Raw genomic sequence first — 17,333 nt, forward strand, 5'->3', positions numbered from 1 at the left:
AAAAAAAAAAAAAAAAAAAAAAAAAAAAAAAAGAAAGAAAATAAAGTTACTACATTTCTATTTACCCATTTTTAAAAATGTTTCCCACCTTTTTTTATTGTCCTAGATCCCAGTCTGTTTGTTTGAAGCAGGGTCTCACTCTTTAGCCTAAGCTGGTTTTCAAGCTCATAGCAATGCCCCTGCATAAGCTTTCTAAGTGCTGGTATTGTAAGAGTGAGCTACTGCACCTGGCTTAGGCCCAAAGCTTTTATTTTTATTCTTTTATTTCTATGCATATGGGTGTTTTGACTACATGTATGTCTGTGCACTATGTGTGTGCCTGGTGCACAAAGAGGCCAGAAGAAGGTATTGGATCTTCTGAGACTGGAGTTACAGTTACAACCATTGGAGGTGGCTGGGAGCCACCATGTGGGTGTTGGGAACCCAGCCCAGCACCTCTGGAGTAGCAGCCACTCTTAATCACTAAGCCATCTCTCTAGATCAGGTCCAAAAAATTTTAAGATTTTAATCTACTAAGTAAAAACGGTTTCATGTTTAATTTTGTGAAGATTTACACAATGCACACTGAAGTTCAGGAATCTCCTGGCAATTAGATTGCTCTGACTAAAGGTAAAGATGAAACAGGTCATCTGGTCAGCCCTGCAGGGGCCAAGAGCCCAGAGCCTGTCTTTAGAAACAGTGGGATTCCATTCCACCACCATTTTTGTGCTCAGCCAGCACTGACCTACACGCTGATGCAATTTGCTTGCTGCTTTCAAACACAGCAGCGGACAGCTTTGGCCAGGACCTTTAAATAGGTATAAGGGCCATGATAGCAGCCACCACAACACAGTCCCTGCCTAAGCCTGCAGAGTGTCAGGATGTGCAAGGTCCCCATGCAACCCTTCTGTGTTCTCTTTTAGCGCTGGGTTACAAGGAGCCACTAGGAAACATAGACTTCTACCCCAATGGAGGACTGGATCAACCGGGTTGCCCAAAGACAATATTTGGAGGTGAGTGTCATATGTTATCCCTTGCAAGACAGTAGTTTGGAAAGGCATATTAAAATACCTGATGTTAACAGGTGTGATGATACATACCTATGACACCAGCACTAGGTGGAGGCAGGAGGATCAGAAGTGTTCAAGCACAGCCATGAGGCCCTGTCTTAAAATAACAACAACAAAAACCCCAATAAATTACCTGATATCAATGGGCATTGCAAATAGAAAACAAACTGCCTGAAGGAATGGAGGTGGCAGAAATATGTATCACAAAGCACAAATCAGGAAGGTGGAAGGCAGCCGAGAGGTGAGAGGAGGGGCAGAGTTGGAATCCAGTCCTCCCTAAGTGCTCTGACTTATTCCTCACTGCTGCTAGAGAAAGGAAAACCATTTTGAAAAGGATGCTCTGGGGGCTTGAGAGCTGGCTCAGAGGGCAAGCATGCTTCCTGCCAAGCACAAGGGCCTGAGCTCGGATGCCAACATCCACACGAAAAACTGGAAGGCAGAAGCAGGAGGACCACTGAGACTTTCCGGATGCCAGCCTAGGACGGCATTCAGCGAGAGATTCTGTCTTCTCAAAGGAATAGGTGAAGAAAGCTAGAACAGGACCCCTGCTGCCCTCCTCTGGCCACCAGGAGCCTGCACACATTGGTATTTGCACACCTCCACGTGCAGATACGCTAACATGCTACACTCACGCGTTTGGAAAGAGCTAAAGATGATCTGTACAGAATGGCATTGGTATAGGGCCACATTGGAATAGCAAAGTGTTTGAAGATAATGCAGCTGAGATGATGGCAGTGGGCTTAACCACATGACTGAGCACCCAGATCCTGTCCTGTGTGACAGAGTGACCACATGGATTCCCTGCATCGTGACTGCTAGAGGCCACGGGCTCTGCTAGAGGAAGTCCTACAGAGCAGGGAAGCAGAAAGCTCAGTCCAGTTTGACTCAGGCGCCTCATGCATCTTCCTCTCGGTCCCAGTTTGTCCTTTGCTGTCTACCTTGGGGGCTGAACTGAGCATTGAAAGCAGAAACCTTGGTGTCATTGCAGCACGCAGTGCCCCACCCCCAAGCCATCGCTCACAACCACAGTGCCTTTTTTCCTTGGTTTGCTGGTTCCTATTTAGACCTAACCATATTTATTACCCACCTTGGGGCTCAGTGCTTTTTGGAATCACACCGGCAGCTCCCCATCACCTCCAGGTCTTTTGTTACTCATCTTTGCATCACCAGCCTCCAGCTGCACCATAACACCTCGTGACACCCACTGAGAAAGAGTCCTGCCTCCGCCTCTCCCTGCCATCACCTGTTTTTCAGTCTCTCTGGGCCGTAGAAACAGAACCCAGCCACCAGGGAGCTAGCATGAAGGCCTCTTGAGCCCCTCGACCCTTAGGTTTCTGTCATGGTGGTCCCATTGTTGTCTGGAAGCATGTTGTGGCCAGGAATGCCTGGTACCTTCTTGCCAGCCCTTGCTGCCATTGTTATCTTTGTTGGCTCTGTAGGGGCATCCCTCCTATATCTACACACAGATGAGCTAGACTTAACTTCCACATGCTCCTGTCAGTCACTGAGCTATTGCTGTGAAGAGACACCATGACTAAGGCAAGTCTTTTAAAAGGAAGCATGTCACTGGTGGTTTACAGTTTCAGAGGCATAGTCCATTATCTTCATGACAGGTAGCATGGCAGCAATTATGTGTGGCACTGGAGAAGGAGCTGAGAGCTATATCCTGAGCCATAGGCAGAGAGAGAGAGACTCTGGGCTTGGTGTGGGCTTTTGAAGCCTCAAAGCCCACCTCTCAGTGATGCACTTCCTCCAACATGGCCACACCTCTTTTTTTTTTTGTTTTGTTTTTTAAAGCTGTACTTTTCTGATCTCTGGCATATCCTCAGCCCCTACCACAGGGTCAGAGAACACATGCCTCTGAGTATTTGTTGAGCGAGCGAATGAGACAGCCAACTTCATATCAGGATTAGGAGTCGGCTTAGTCTGCATGTCCTTTTGATCTGTCCCCCTGGATTCTCAAAAACATTTGTGGTCCTGGGTTGTACTGGCCAACAGATGACTTGTTTTTAGAGTGAGCATGAAACTTGAGAACAGTTTTGCTAGTGGAGATGGCAATGTTTAGAACATGCTTAGACATGAGTTTCACTCTAGGGTTCATAGAGGCCACACCTTTTAGTCCTTCAAATGCTCACAGTGCCGCTCCCTGGTGACTAAGCCTTCAAATAGATGAGCTGATGGGGCCGTTCTCATCCAAACAACTGCACCATTAGAGAGCCATCTTGGTTATCCCCACCTTGTCCACAGGATCAGTATTTCCTTTCACCCTCTCTGCTGGCCTCCCCAGCCCTCTCTTTCAGAGCTGCCCCCCACCTCGCTTCCCTCCATGGAGTCATTCCCCAGGGCCCTATTTTCCTGATGGTTTTTCTTCTTCGTTTTTCACTTTCTGGGTGTGTGGATCTGCAGGCCAGAGATCCTCATCTGATACCGTTTCTCAGGAGCCATCCAGCTTGTTTTTAAGATAGGGTCTAGGAGCTGATTACATTGGTTTGTTTTTATTTTAATTAAATTTATTTCCCATCCCAACTGCAGTTTCCCCTCCCTCCTTTTCTCCCATTCTCTAACCCCCATCTAGTCCTCCTCTGTTTCTGTTCAGAAAGGGGCAGGGCCTCCCATGGGTATCAGCAAAGCATGACATATCAAGTTGCAGGAAGATTAAGCACCTCCCCTTATATTAAGGCTGGGCAAGGCAACCCAGTATGAGGGATAGGTTCCCAAAAGCCAGCCAAAATGTTAGGGACAGCCCTTGCTCCCACTGTTAGGATTCCCACAAATAGACCAAGCTACACACTGTCACATATATGTAGAGGGCCTAGGTTGGTCCCATGCAGGCTTGGTTCAGACTCTATGAGCTCCTATGAGCCAGATTAGTTGTTTTTGTGGTTTTTTTTGTGATTCCCTTGACCCCTCTGGCTCCTACAATCCTTCCTCCCTCTCTTCAGGATTCCCCCAACCTGGCTTAATATTTGGCTGTGGGTCTGCATGTGTTTCCATCAGTTACTGGATGAAGGCTCTCTGATGACAATCGGGCCGTCAACAATCTATGAGTATAGCAGAATATCATTAGGCATCATTACATTGCCACTTCCCCCTCCAAGTTGTGTTTGGTTCTGTCCTAGGTCTCTGTTCTATACAGCCTTTGGGTGCTGGCCCTCCAGACAGTGTCAGGGGCAGGCTGACCCTTATGGCGTGGATCTCAGGCTGGGCCACTCCCACAATCTCTGGGCCACCCTTACCCCAGCACATTCCATAGACAGGACAGACTGTAGGTGGAAGGTTGTGTGGCTGGGCTGGTGTCCCAGTCCCTCCACTGGTAGTCTTGCCTGGTTACAGGATCTGGCCAGTTCAGGCTGCATATCTGCTATTGCCAGGAGTCTTAGCTGGGGTCATCCTTGTAGATTCCTGGGGGGTTCCCTTGCACCAGGCTTCTACCTAACCCCAAAATGCCCCTTTCAAGTCATCTCTTTTAGTACTTTCCTCCTCCACCCATCCCAAACTCATCCCTCATGTTCCCATACCCACCCCCATCCACTACCCTCTCCACCCCACCCACAAGATCTCTTCTGTTTCTCTTTCCCCTGGAGAGCAATGTGTTCCTCCACTCGGGCCATCCTTATTACCCAGCCTCTCTGGGTCTGTTTACCTTGTTTCTGTAATTGCTTATTGTCATTGCTCTCTCTACCTCTTTGTGTGTGGTGTGGTGTGTGTGTGGTGTGTGTGTAGTGTATGGTGTGTGTAGTGTATGATGTGTGTGCTGTAGTGTGGTGTGTGTGAGTGCATGTGCCCATGTGTGTAAGTGTAGAGACCAGAGGGTGTTCTCATTGGCTGCTCTCCATTTTGTCTTTTTGAGACAGAGACTCTCACTAAACATGGGACTTCCTCTGTAAGCTATCCTGGCTGGCCAGCAAACCCCTGGAAGCCAGTTGTCTCCCCATAGCTAGTGCTAAGGTTACAGACCCATGCTGCTCTGCTTGGGTTTGACATGGGTGCTGGAGATCCAAGCTCACGTGTTGAGCCATCTACATAGTCTCCCTCCCTTTTAGTGATGCTGGAGATGGGATTTAGAGCCTCGTACATAGAAACTAAACAAGCATCGTACCAGTCAGTGCTACTTCTCTCCGCCACCTGGAGTGTGTGTGTGTGTGTGCGTGTGTGTTGTGCATGACAGCATTATCGCCTATGGAGGCCAGAAAAGGGCATTGGATCCCCGTGGAGCGGGAGTTCCAGGCAGTTGTGAGCTGCCAACATGGATGCTGACATTGAACTGGGGTCCTCTGGAAGAAGCAACAAGCACCCTTAAGCACTGAGCGTTCTCTCCCCCCTCCACCCCCCAACCCAAGGTTTGCCTTTGTTCTTACAACAATCCTAAAGCATTTTGCTCTCCACCTTACTACTGGTCGTCGTGAGTCCCTGACCGTGGTTTTCATAAGGATTAAGTGGACTGAGCACATGGAAGCTTTCCACGTAGTGCCTGGCGCTCAGGAACTGGGATCAGGTGTGGTGGGCGGTGCTTGTGTAAAATGAGAAATGCGCGTCCGGTAAACGCTGCATGCAGCTGCTCTTGGTTCCTTTGTCATCAAGGCATGAAGTACTTCAAGTGTGACCACCAGATGTCTGTGTTCCTGTACATCGCATCCCTGCAAAATAACTGTTCCATCAGCGCCTACCCCTGTGACTCCTATCGGGATTACAGGAACGGCAAGTGTGTCAACTGTGGCATTGGGCAAATGGTGTCCTGTCCCCTCCTGGGTAAGGCCAACAAGTTCCCATTTCTCACGGACAGTTCATTTTTGTACAGATCTTAGTTAGAGTCATTTTACTCTCTAAAAATTCATCTCAGTTTGTATTTCCTAAAGTTTTATAGAGTCAGCTTTATTTAGTATTTGAGATAAGGCCTTGCTGTATAACTTAGGTTGGTTTGAGCTTACTCTGTAGCCTAGGCTGGCTTTGAACTTGAGACCTTCTTGCTACAGCCTCCAAAGTAGCAAGTATTACAAAAGTGTACTATCATGCTAAACATTATAGCCAACTTTTCCTGGTCAATTTGTTCTCTGAACTACTCTAGTCCTGAATTATAAAGAGTGTTAGGGGCTGGAGAGATGGCTCAGTGATTAAGAGCACTGACTGTTCTTCCAGAGGTCCTGAGTTTAATTCCCAGCAACCTCATGGTGGCTCACAACCATTTATAATGAGATCTGGTGCCCTCTTCCCCTGAATACATAATAAATAAATAAATCTTTAAAAAATGTTAGGTTAGAGCATGACAGCTCAATAGGGAGGACTGAGAGTTTGAGCTAGTCTGGGCTACATAGAGACCCTCTTTTTTTTAAAAATTATTTTTATTTATTATATAGTGTTCTGTCTACATGTTTGCCTGAACTCCAGAAGAGGGCACCAGATCTCATTATAGATGGTTGTGAACCACCACGTGTTTGCTGGGAGTTGAACTCATGACATCTGGAAGATTGGTCAATGCTTTTAACTTCTGAGCCATCTCTCCAGCCCCAAGACCCCCTTTTTCAAAAACAGCATTGACAACACACACACACACACCAGAGCCAAAACAAACAACAACTAGCGTGTACCCAGAGTTCTAAGAACAAGCTACAATGGATTCCACACTGAGGTTATTGCAGCCCTCCTAGACTTACTATTCTGTCATGGAAAAGAAGATGCTAGCAGGATTGCAAGCCTCCCCAGGCTTTGCCTAGCCTGTCCCTGCTTGGACAAAACACCCACGGTGCACATGCCTTTCTGCTGGAGGAGGTCCACGCTGAGCTAAGGACCCAGCCCAGGACTGAGCCTTGCAGAATGGTTCCTTTCAACAGGTGGTGTCTATAAAGACTTCTCTCTACACTCTGACTCCTGTGTCCACATGCAGGCATCTGGTGGGGAAAAGACACTGTAGAGACCACAGAGACATTTTCCAGAGCTAGAGGTTGGCTAAGAAGATTTCTCCTGACAGAAAGAGGCTTCACTATTGACCTGCAGGGAGATATTCATCTGGCAGGGGAGGGGCGGAGGGGGGAGAGAGAGAGAGAGAGAGAGAGAGAGAGAGAGAGAGAGAGAGAGAGAGAGAGAGAGAGAGAGAGAGAGAGAGAGAGAGAGAGAGAGAAATAGAGAGAGAGAAATAGAGAGAGAGAAATAGAGAGACAGAGAGAGAACTATGTGTATTACTTGGGGTAAAGAGTAAATAGTTTGCATTGTGAGGCCTTGAGTCCTATCTTCAGAATGAAGCCAACAAGACCCCATTGCTTTGCACGAGTGATTAGGGATGCTGCCTCTCCATCCGGCTTAACCTTGAATGCATAGCTGAAAACTCTCTGTGTGTCCAGCGTGTGTCACTCACACTCCCTGCTGAGCTACGGAGGGCCAGTTCAGGGGAGCGGTCACGGTAGGTTCCTTCTGCACTTCAGTTCTTAAGATGGGGGCAGCCAGCAAGATGTAAGAGCATTGACAGGATGTTCCTGGTGGTCTCTCCTGTCCTCACATTAGGGGCCGTAGATGGAGCGGGAGAGAGTTGTAAACTGCCCTCACATCCTCTGGGACTTTCATGTTCACGTAACACACGCTGGTGTTTCTGACTTGTTTCGTAGGCTACTATGCTGACAGTTGGAAAGACCACTTGCTGGACAAAGACCCTCCGATGATGAAGGCATTTTTTGACACGGCTGAGGAAAAACCGTTCTGCAGTGAGTGGTGAACGTGTGTTGGCGGTTCTGTCCGACCCTGGCATTCTGGGGGAGGACAGGGTCTCAGCTTTCTGGATGCTTCCTGGTAGATAGAGCTTGGTGTTTGGAGCTGAAAGGGCACAAGACCAGGACAGCTTCTGTCCGGAGCAGTTGTGTGACCTCCTCTGTGAGTGTCTCGGGCCAGTTTGGTAAATGGAGACAATCATGCCAGTCTTCTAGGTTTTTAGGACCGAAGTGAGTCTGAGTCACAGTACCAGCACCCCGGGCACAGTCACTGTCAAAGAGGCATGAAGCTGGGGTCAGGAATAAACAGGTGAATGCCATACTTGAATGAGTTCTGTTCCACACTGGGGCTTCTGGAACCTGCCTCTCACAGATCCTTGGCCTGTGAACATTTCTTTCTATTTTAAACAACATTTTAATTTATTTTACCTGTCTCTCCTTGTATTCCTTCCACAAGCCCCCCTCTCCACTCCCCTTTCCCACTTGATCCTCTCATACCAGCCCTCCCCATCCAGATTTATCTATTGTATTTGCTTTTCGGAATGAGATTTATCTGTTCCCTCTCATCCCTTACTCTATGTGCGTCTTCTGTGGTTCTATGGATTATAGTTTGGTTGTCATTGATTTAAGAGCTAATATTCACATATAAGCGAATACATACCATATTTGTCTTTCTGGGTCTGGAATATCTCCCTCAGGATGAGGTTCTTCTAGTTCCAGCCATTTGCTTGCAAATTTATTGATGCCATTTTGTTTTAACAGCTTAGTAGCACTCCATTGTGCAAAATGTACCACATTTTCTTCATCCATTCTTCTGTTGAGGACATCCAGGTTGTTTCCAATTTCTGGCTATTATGAATAGAGCAGCAATGAACATGGTTGAGCAAGTGTCTCTGTGGTAGGATGAAGCATCTTTGAGTATATGCTTGAGTGATATAGCTGGATTTTGAGGTAGATCAGTTCCCATCTTTCTAAGGAACCACCATACTGAGTTCCGCAGCACCTGTATAACTGTGCACTCCCACTAACAATGGAGGGTGTTCTTACTCCACATCCTCTCCAGCATGAACTGTTACCTGTTTTGTCGATCTTGGCCATTCTGACTGGTGTGAGATAAAATCTCAGAGTTGTTTTGATTTGTAGTTCTCTGATGACTAAGGATGTTGAACATTTTTAAGAGGTTTTTTTTTTTTTTTGCCATTTGAGGTTTTCCTATTGAGAATTCTCTGTTTAGATCTGTTTCGGTCCTAAGAAAAAATAATTGGGTTATTTTTTCTTGATGTCTAGTTTCTTGAATTATTTATATATTTTGGATAGTAGCCCTCTATCAGATAGGAAGTTGGTAAAAAAAAAAAATCTATTTCCATTCTGTAGTCTGCCACTTAGTCTAAATGTCGGTGTCCTTTGTCTTACAGAAGCTTTTCAGTTCCATGAGGCTCCTTAACTAATTGTTGTTCTTCGTTCCTGCCGATCGGTGTTCGGTTCAGAAAGTCTTTTCCTGAGTCAATGTGTTCAAGGATACCCACTTCTCTTCTATCAGTTTCAATGTATCTGGTGTTATGTTGGTCTTTGATCCATTTGGAGTTGAGTTTTGAGCAGGATGATAAGTTTGAATCTATTTGGATTCTTGTACATGAAACCATCCAGTTTGACCAGAGTATTGGTTGAAGATGCTGTCATTTTTTCCAGTGTGTATTTCTAGCCTCTTTATCAAAAATCAGGTGTTCATTGGTGTGTAAATTTTGTCTGGGTCTTTAATTCAATTCCATTGATAATCCTGTTTTTGTGCCATGCTGTTTTTGTTAGTATAGCTTTGTGATACAGCTTGAAGTTAGGGACAGTGACACCTCCAGCAGTTCTTTATTGTTCGGATTCTAGCTATCCTGTTTTTTTGCTTGTTTTTTTTTTTTTTTTTTTTTTTTGTGACAGGGTTTTTCTATACAGCCCTGGCTATCCCAAAACCCTCTATGTGGTCCAGGTTGGCCTTGAACTCAGAGATCCGCTGCCTCTGCCTCCTCGGGTACTGGCATTAAAGGTGTGTACCACCTCAACCAGCTCCTATCCTGAATTTTTGTGTTCCCATACAAAACTGAGAATTGTTCTTTCGAGGTCTGTAAAGAATTGTGTTAGACTTTTGATGGGGATTCCTTTGAATGTGTAGATGATTTTTAGTAGAGTAGTCATTTTTGTTATGTCCTCTCGATCCACAAGCATGGGAGATCTCTCCGTCTTCTGATATCTTCTTCAGTTTCTCTCACCATTGACTTGAAGTTTTTATCAAACAGATTTTTTTCACTTCTTGGTTAGCAGGTGTCCTGCAGCAAAGCTGGGGATGGGACTGGGAGATTGGACACATAGGGATGGAAGCGAAGGTGAAGATCTGCAGTTAGCCTACCTGCTCCCAAGCAGGAGTGGCCTGGGGGCTCCCAGGGAGTCGGCCTGTGGACATTTCAAACATTCCCAGATATATAGATGTATAAAACTGCTCCAGAGGGCTAGAGAGGTGGCTCAGTCATTAAGGGCTAGGCTCACAACCAAAACTATAAAACTGATACAGAAATGAAATATTTACTGATAATAAACCATAAACAAGTTTGCTTTAAAATAATTATTACATATATATTATCATTTATTAAAGACAAAAGCAAAGTTGCATTCTGACGAGCTAGATGAGCCTGCTCGTTTTCCACAAGGAGGTAACCCTTGGCTAAGTATCTACCGCTGCTTCATGTGGGCCACCGGTGTTGTCTCACGGAGCTTGTCCGCATTCTGATTTCATAATGATCAGTGAGAATGTTACTTTGAGTGAGTAAGCAGAAAAGTGGCAGCAGGTGTTTCAGAAATTGTGGGGAATTCTGTTTCTATCCCAAGTCAGAACTCCTTTAATGTTTTTTTTTTAAAATATTTTATCTGTTTATCTATTTTATGTGGATGAGTATTTTGCCTGCATGTGTGTCTGTGTACCATGTGGCCAGTGCCCGCAGATGCCAAAAGAGGGTTCTAGATCCTCTGAAACCGGAGTTAGAGACATTTGTGAGTTATCGTGTGGATGCTAGGACTTGAACCCTGTCCTTTGGAAAAGCAGACAGTGCGTTTAACTTCCGAGCCATCACTCCAGTTCATGCCTTTTTTTTTTTTTTTAAGTGATGTATGTGTGTTTGTCCCGGAACAGTATGTGGGTAGAGGTTAGAGGACAACTTGCAGGAATCCATTCTTGATCAAACTCAGGTTGTCAGAACAGGCAGCAAGTGCCTTTTCCAGTGCGCCGTCTTGGCCAGCCTCCGACAGGGATTTCCTAAAGCCAAACACAGTACAACCCAAAGCTGCCCAGTGTGGTACTGACCTGCCGAGAAACAGTGGCAGGAAAACATTACAATTCTCCGTGATTCGAGCACTGTCTGCAGAACAACCCCACGCAAAATGAGAGTAACTTCACTTATAACACCATCAGATTATTTTGTGGGGTCTTCTTTGATAACTGGATTATAGGGTCCTCGAGCATGAACTTCTAGGATGAGTCACAAGTTGAACAAGCCCGCCAGCCTATGAGGCAGGCGTCCAGGGCCTGCACGATCCCTAGAGAGCACTGGACTCTGCTGTCACTCATGCCGTCTGTACCAGAGAGAAGAAGAAGAAAAAGTAGAAAAGTCTGCTGCGTGCAGCTTGGTCTGGTGGCACACACCTGTAGGCCTTCCTCACCTACACCATGAGTTTGAGGGACCTGGACTTGAAAAACAACATTAAAGAGCAAAGAAAACTCCTCCCTGGGTCTTTGCAGAGAAACTATAGAAGAGGAAGAAAGGGGTCTTGGCTTTTTAGACCGGACCCTACTGGGGAGCATTGGGGTACCTCTCTTATGGGGTTCTCTCCCTGTTTCACAGTGTATCATTATTTCGTGGACATTGTATCTTGGAACAAGAACGTAAGAAGAGGGTTCATTACAATCAAACTGAGAGGCGAAGATGGAAATATCACAGAATCCAAGATTGATCAGTAAGTTGAGCGCCAAGCTTGAGTTGCCAGTTGAGATGTTCTTCTTGTTTAGCCGTCCTTCATTCTGTTGAGACATTCTTCTCGCTCAGCAGCCTATACTGTCCTTCATGCTACCGAAGGCAGCAGGGTCTCTGGCTCATGGGCTGGTCCTGTCTCTTGCTCACCTTTGCTTTCTTCCGGTACAATTGGTACAGAAGCTTTCTTTCTGCCCTCCCTCCCTTCTTTACCTCTTCCTGCCCTCCCTCCTCTTTCCTCTTTTGCGTGTCCTCCCTGTCTGTCTTGCCTTTCTTCCTTCTCTTTTTATTTTCAGCAATTACACATTTAAAATTAAAAACCACCCATGCCTTCTGTGAAAGTTCAAGCCATGAAGTTCTGGGCTGAGTGCTGATTTAGCTGCACGGGTGGAACACACCTGTAATCACAGTGATTTGGGAGGCGGGGTAGGCAGGACTGTGGGGAGTGTGAGGCTAGCCTAGGCTACACAGGGAGTGTAAGACCAGCTGGCCTCATACAGGAAGACCTGTTTTAAAACCCAAAATGGGCGTTGGAATGATGCTCAGCAGTTAACAACACTGGCTGCTATTGCAGAGGACCCAGGCCCAGTTCCCAGCATCCATGTAGTGGCTTACAACTGTCCACAACTCCAGGTCCAGAGCAGTCAATGCCCTCTCCTGACTTCCAGAGGTGTCAGGCATGCACACAGACAGGCATGCAGGCAAACGCCCCATACATATGACAACAGCACCCCCAAAAAGGAATGTGTAGACTTAAGCATTTCACAATGTGTGTTTGGGTGTGTATGTATCCATCTCTCAGAACTTTAATCATATTCCATAAATGCATATAATTATGACTTGTCAATAAAATATTATTAATTTAAAAACAGAGGAATATACAACATAAACATGTAAGTTTGTGCTAAGGAGTTCTTGACACATTCTGTTTCTCTTTTGTTTTAAAGATTTATTTATTATGTATGTATGCCTGCATGCCAGAAGAGGACACTAGATCTCATTACATATGGTTGTGCGCCTCCGTGTGGTTGCTGGGAATTGAACTCAGGACTTCTGGAAGAGTAGCTAGTACTCTTAACTGTCAAGCCATCATCTCTCCAGCTTCCCAGATTCTGTTTTTAAAATGTCTTATATTTTGAAAAACAAAAACAAAAACAAATCACCCACATTTTATGAAATAGTTCTTGGGCAAGTGGTCCTGGGTTGTAAAAGAAAGCAGGCTGAGCAAGCCACGGAGAGCAAGCCAGTAAGCAGTGTTCTTCCATGGCCTCTGCCTGCCTCTGTTTCTGCCGTGCAGAGTTCTTGCCTTGAGTTCCCTCGGTGATGGGCTGCGATCAGATGTGTAAGCTAAACACACCCTCTCCTTCCCAAGCTGTTTTCAGTTATTTCTATTACAGCAACAGGAAGCAAACTAGGGCAATGCCTTTAAAGATGCATCTTGCATTTACAATGGTTGCCTTCGATTATTGAATGAAGGGTGTGGCACACACGGCTTGAGGGATTTCTAGACCAGAGATGTTGCTACCATGTGCTCTACATATGAAGAAACTGTGGCTAGGGAGCTGAGTGGTTGGGTCAGTGCGGCACACCTAGTCAGTGTGAGTGTGGCAGGGGCAGCAGGCCTGTTCACCAAGTACCTGCATCACTCTATGAAGGAGTCTACTCCTCCCACGGAGCTACCCACCCCCACCTCCTTGCACTGGAAGTTTGTGAGTAGTTGTGTTTTTCAGGGTTCCCCACTGACTCGTTTCAGATCTGATATCCCCTTGTCCACAGAGGGTTAGTGTTTCCTGGAAGGCCAACAGTAGGAAGGACTTCATGAGGAAGACTAGCCTCAGGTGTATGGGCTGTGGATTAAGGTGAGGGAACCTGAACAGATCTGACCTAGAATACTGACTTTCAGAATACACAGCACCTAAGGGGTCTGGAGGACCCTGTGTGGTCCCACACAGGAAGAGGGCAGGGCAGGGCTCTGACCAAATTCTTGTGTTCATGCCAGCAATGCTTTCTTGTTTTCCTTACATGCACCTGAGAACTTTGATTTTTACTAAGGGAATCTTGATCACGTGTGAATCCCTAAATTTGAATTTTGAAATATCTTTCTGTTTGTTCTGAGACAGGGCTTCATGTAACACAGGCTGATCTTGAACTCACTAAGTAATCCAAACTGGCCTTACCTTCTTGCCTTCATATCTCAATTAAGATCAAGGCCTTGGGTCAGTAAGTTGGCTCAGTGGGCAAAGTCAATTGCTGCTAAGCCTGACGACCTGTCATGGTGGGAACAGAAAACCAACTTACCTCACAAGTTGTCCTCTGACCTATGTTATATCATGCATGTATGCACCATACACAGAGATAAAGAAGGTGAGATAGACAGACAGATAGATACATGACAGATGGATGGATGGCTAGATAGATGGTTGGATAGATAGATGACAGATGGGTAGATGGATGGATACATGACAGATGGATGATAGATAAATGATAGATTGATAGATGATAGATAAATAAATAATGGAAGAATTGATGGATAGATAAATTATAAATGTAACTGAAAGCAATTGTCCATTAAGAGCTAAACTTTAAGAAAGAGAAAAGACAAACACAAGAAGGTGACCTTAGCCGGGCATCATGGTAAGACCTGTAGTATCTGGAAAGCTGGGCTGGAGGATTGCAAATTCAAGGACCACTTAAGCCAGGGAGCGAGTTGAAGGTAGGCTGGGCTCCTTTGTAAAATCCCGTCTGAAAGACAGAAGTCAAAAGCAGACTTGGGAGGTTCAGTGGCAGACAGCTTGCATGAATGACTTGATGGGTTTGATCTCCAGTACTAGGAGGGAGGGGAAGGGAGAGAAAATTGGAGCCTTAACATCTTTACTGCTTCATTTACATTCCATTTTTTAAGGGGTGAAAGAATATGGAGTTTGAATTAATGTCTGATCCCAATTTTGTTGGTAACATCCAATACATCATAATTGGAAACCCCGGTGGTCCTCAGATATCTCTCTCTCTGGGGAGGTTCAGCACTGTTCTTATTCCTCTGGGAAGCTGGGAAAGGAAGCCACAGATAACTAACTGACGAGCACCCTGGGTTTGGGGCGATGGGCTGGCTCCACACGTATGTCTCAGATTGGGATTAGGAGATCACACAGGTGTTTGTTACCCTAGCCCCACTGGAATCCCATCTAAGGCTTCATGGAGTGTGGCAGGGCTGGAAGACTCTGAGCTGGGTTTCATTTCCACATGGCCGCATACAAGCTCTGTCACATGGAGAGCCTGGACTCCACAAGCAGCTGTGGGGATGTGCTGGAGATTTGGACATCCTCTTGACCACAATAGACAGGCAGAGTAGCACGCTTCCCCAGTGTCACTTTGGAGGTCAGTAGCTTCATTTAGGCAGTCCTATGGACTCAGGGGCCTTCGCTCACAGAAGTCAGCTTGTGCAGGCAGAGGGACTGAAGGGTCACCTGCTGGGTAGATGCAGAGGCTGGAAGCAGCTTTCCCTCGTCAGCAATCTACGTTCATTTTGAAACACCTTTTCTTCCTTCCAGTGAACCATCGACCTTTCAGAAGTACCATCAAGTGAGTCTGCTTGCAAGATTTAATCAAGATCTGGAGAAAGTGGCAGAAATGTCCTTGCTGTTCTCCACAGGGTCTGTGGTAGGTCCAAAGTACAAGCTCAGGATCCTGCGAGTGAAGCTGAGGTCGCTGGTGCATCCAGACAGGTGAGCCACAGGAAGGCGTAGCAAGTTCACGTTATCTAGCTTCCTTCTCTAGTCCTCTCTCTCTCTCTCTCTCTCTCTCTCTCTCTCTCTCTCTCTCTCTCTCTCTCCCTCCCTCCCTCCCTCCCTCCCCCCCCCTCCCTCCCTCCCTTACATTCTTTATGAGACAGGCTCTACCAATATAGCCCAGGCTGACCTCAAACCTGTGTCAATTCTCCTGCCTTAGGTTTCAAAATGGTGAATTTCTTTTACTTAAAAATTTAGGGTACTTGCTGTGTGGTGGTGGCACATGCCTTTAATCTTAGTACTTGGGAGGCAGAGGCAGGTGGATCTCTATGAGTTTGAGGCCAGCCTGGTCTACAAGAGCTAGTTCCAGGACAGGCTCTAAAACTAGAGCGAAACCCTGTCTCGAAAAAAAAAATTAGGGTACTGTGCCAGGCACTCAGTAAGCAGAGGGAGATGAATCTCTGTGAGTTCAAGGCCAGTGTCGTCTACAAAGTGAGTTCTAGAACAGCCATGACTATTACACAGAGAAACCCTATCTCAAAAAACAAACAAAAATTTAGTGTACTAAGAAAATGTTTAGCAATAAAAGATTCTTTTTTTTATGGTGAAAAAGGGTATATTTAGAATTAGCTGGCTGGGCTCAGTTTAGATGATTCCGATCTTGTTGGCAACATCCAGAGCATCATAATCAGGAGCCAACCGAACATACGCCTTCTTCTCTCCCTCGGGCCTTATGAGGGTGTTGACTTTGGCCGCATCGATGTCAAAGAGTTTCTTCACAGCCTGTTTGATCTGGTGCTTGTTGGCCTTGACGTCCACAATGAACACAAGTGTGTTGTTGTCTTTATCTTCTTCATGGCTGACTCGGTGGTCAGGGGGAATTTGATGATGGCATAGTGGTCAAGCTCGTTCCTCCTGGGCGCGCTCTTCCGGGGGTATTTAGGCTGCCTTCGTAGCCGCAGGGTCTTGGGCTGCCGAAAGGTGGGCAGTGTGTGGATCTTTTTCTTTTTGTGGCTGTGGACACCTTTTAGCACTGCCTTCTTGGCTTTCAAGGCCTTCGCTTTAGCTTCGGCTTTGGGAGGGGCAGGAGCTTCCTTCTTCACTTTTGGCGCCATCTTGACAAAAAGGCATAAAAGATTCTTCAAAAGGTATTCACTGTATCTTACAACAGGGCCTTTTAATTGACTGATAATTAATTTTTTGGGGGGCTGGTAATGTAGGTCCATATTCCTAGCTAATCTGGAAACTGTGTGTCAAGGGGATCAAATGTTTAAGGACTGAGGAATTCAAGACAAACTGGGAAACTCATCCAGACCCTGTTTCAAAAACAAAAAAGGAAGAACCAGGGAGTGGTGGCTTCTAATCCCAGCACTTGCAAAGTAGAGGTGGGAGGATTGGGAGTGGAATAGAGGACCTGGGTTGGATTCCTAGCACCCATGCGGTACCTTACAGCCATCTAGAAACTGATGCCCTATCTGACTTCCACGGGTACACAGCATGCCCACGACATGCACACAACATGCACGAAAGCCTAACACTCATACACATAAAATAAAATAAAATCCTTTTTGTTGTTGTTTTTCTTTCAAGGCAAGGCTTCTTTGTGCTCTGTTTCAGGACAGCTCTGGCTGTCCTGGAACTCACTATGCAGACCAGGCTGGCCTTGAACTCCCAAAGATCTAAAATAAATCTTAAAAAGAAAGAGTGGAGTAGAGTTAAACGAGGCTCCACACCCTGCTTTCTTGTGCTCGACTTCCGTCCCTAGCCATCTGCCTGTTGGTTTGAAGCAACTGCTCTGCAACAACCCCTCCCCCCCGCTGTCAGGGGACTTCCCTGCCTAGACTAGGGGCTTCTGAT

The 17,333-nt window shown here is 46.1% G+C and overlaps 1 protein-coding gene across 1 annotated transcript in view; it reads left to right on the top strand.

The window, feature by feature from the left end:
- The window catches only part of Liph (lipase H), a 39,340-nt gene that overhangs the window by 21,783 nt on the left and 224 nt on the right, over nt 1-17,333 (top strand). The window contains exons 5-9 of the mRNA XM_050146431.1: nt 903-992; nt 5,631-5,798; nt 7,646-7,741; nt 11,626-11,737; nt 15,300-15,473. Coding sequence (XP_050002388.1) covers nt 903-992; nt 5,631-5,798; nt 7,646-7,741; nt 11,626-11,737; nt 15,300-15,473 — 640 coding nt within the window. The remainder of the gene's footprint in view (nt 1-902; nt 993-5,630; nt 5,799-7,645; nt 7,742-11,625; nt 11,738-15,299; nt 15,474-17,333) is intronic.

This window comes from Alexandromys fortis, unplaced genomic scaffold, assembly GCF_014885135.2.
Source record: "Alexandromys fortis isolate MF-2015 unplaced genomic scaffold, M_Fortis_MF-2015_v1.1 scaffold_56, whole genome shotgun sequence".
Taxonomy (NCBI): domain Eukaryota; kingdom Metazoa; phylum Chordata; class Mammalia; order Rodentia; family Cricetidae; genus Alexandromys; species Alexandromys fortis.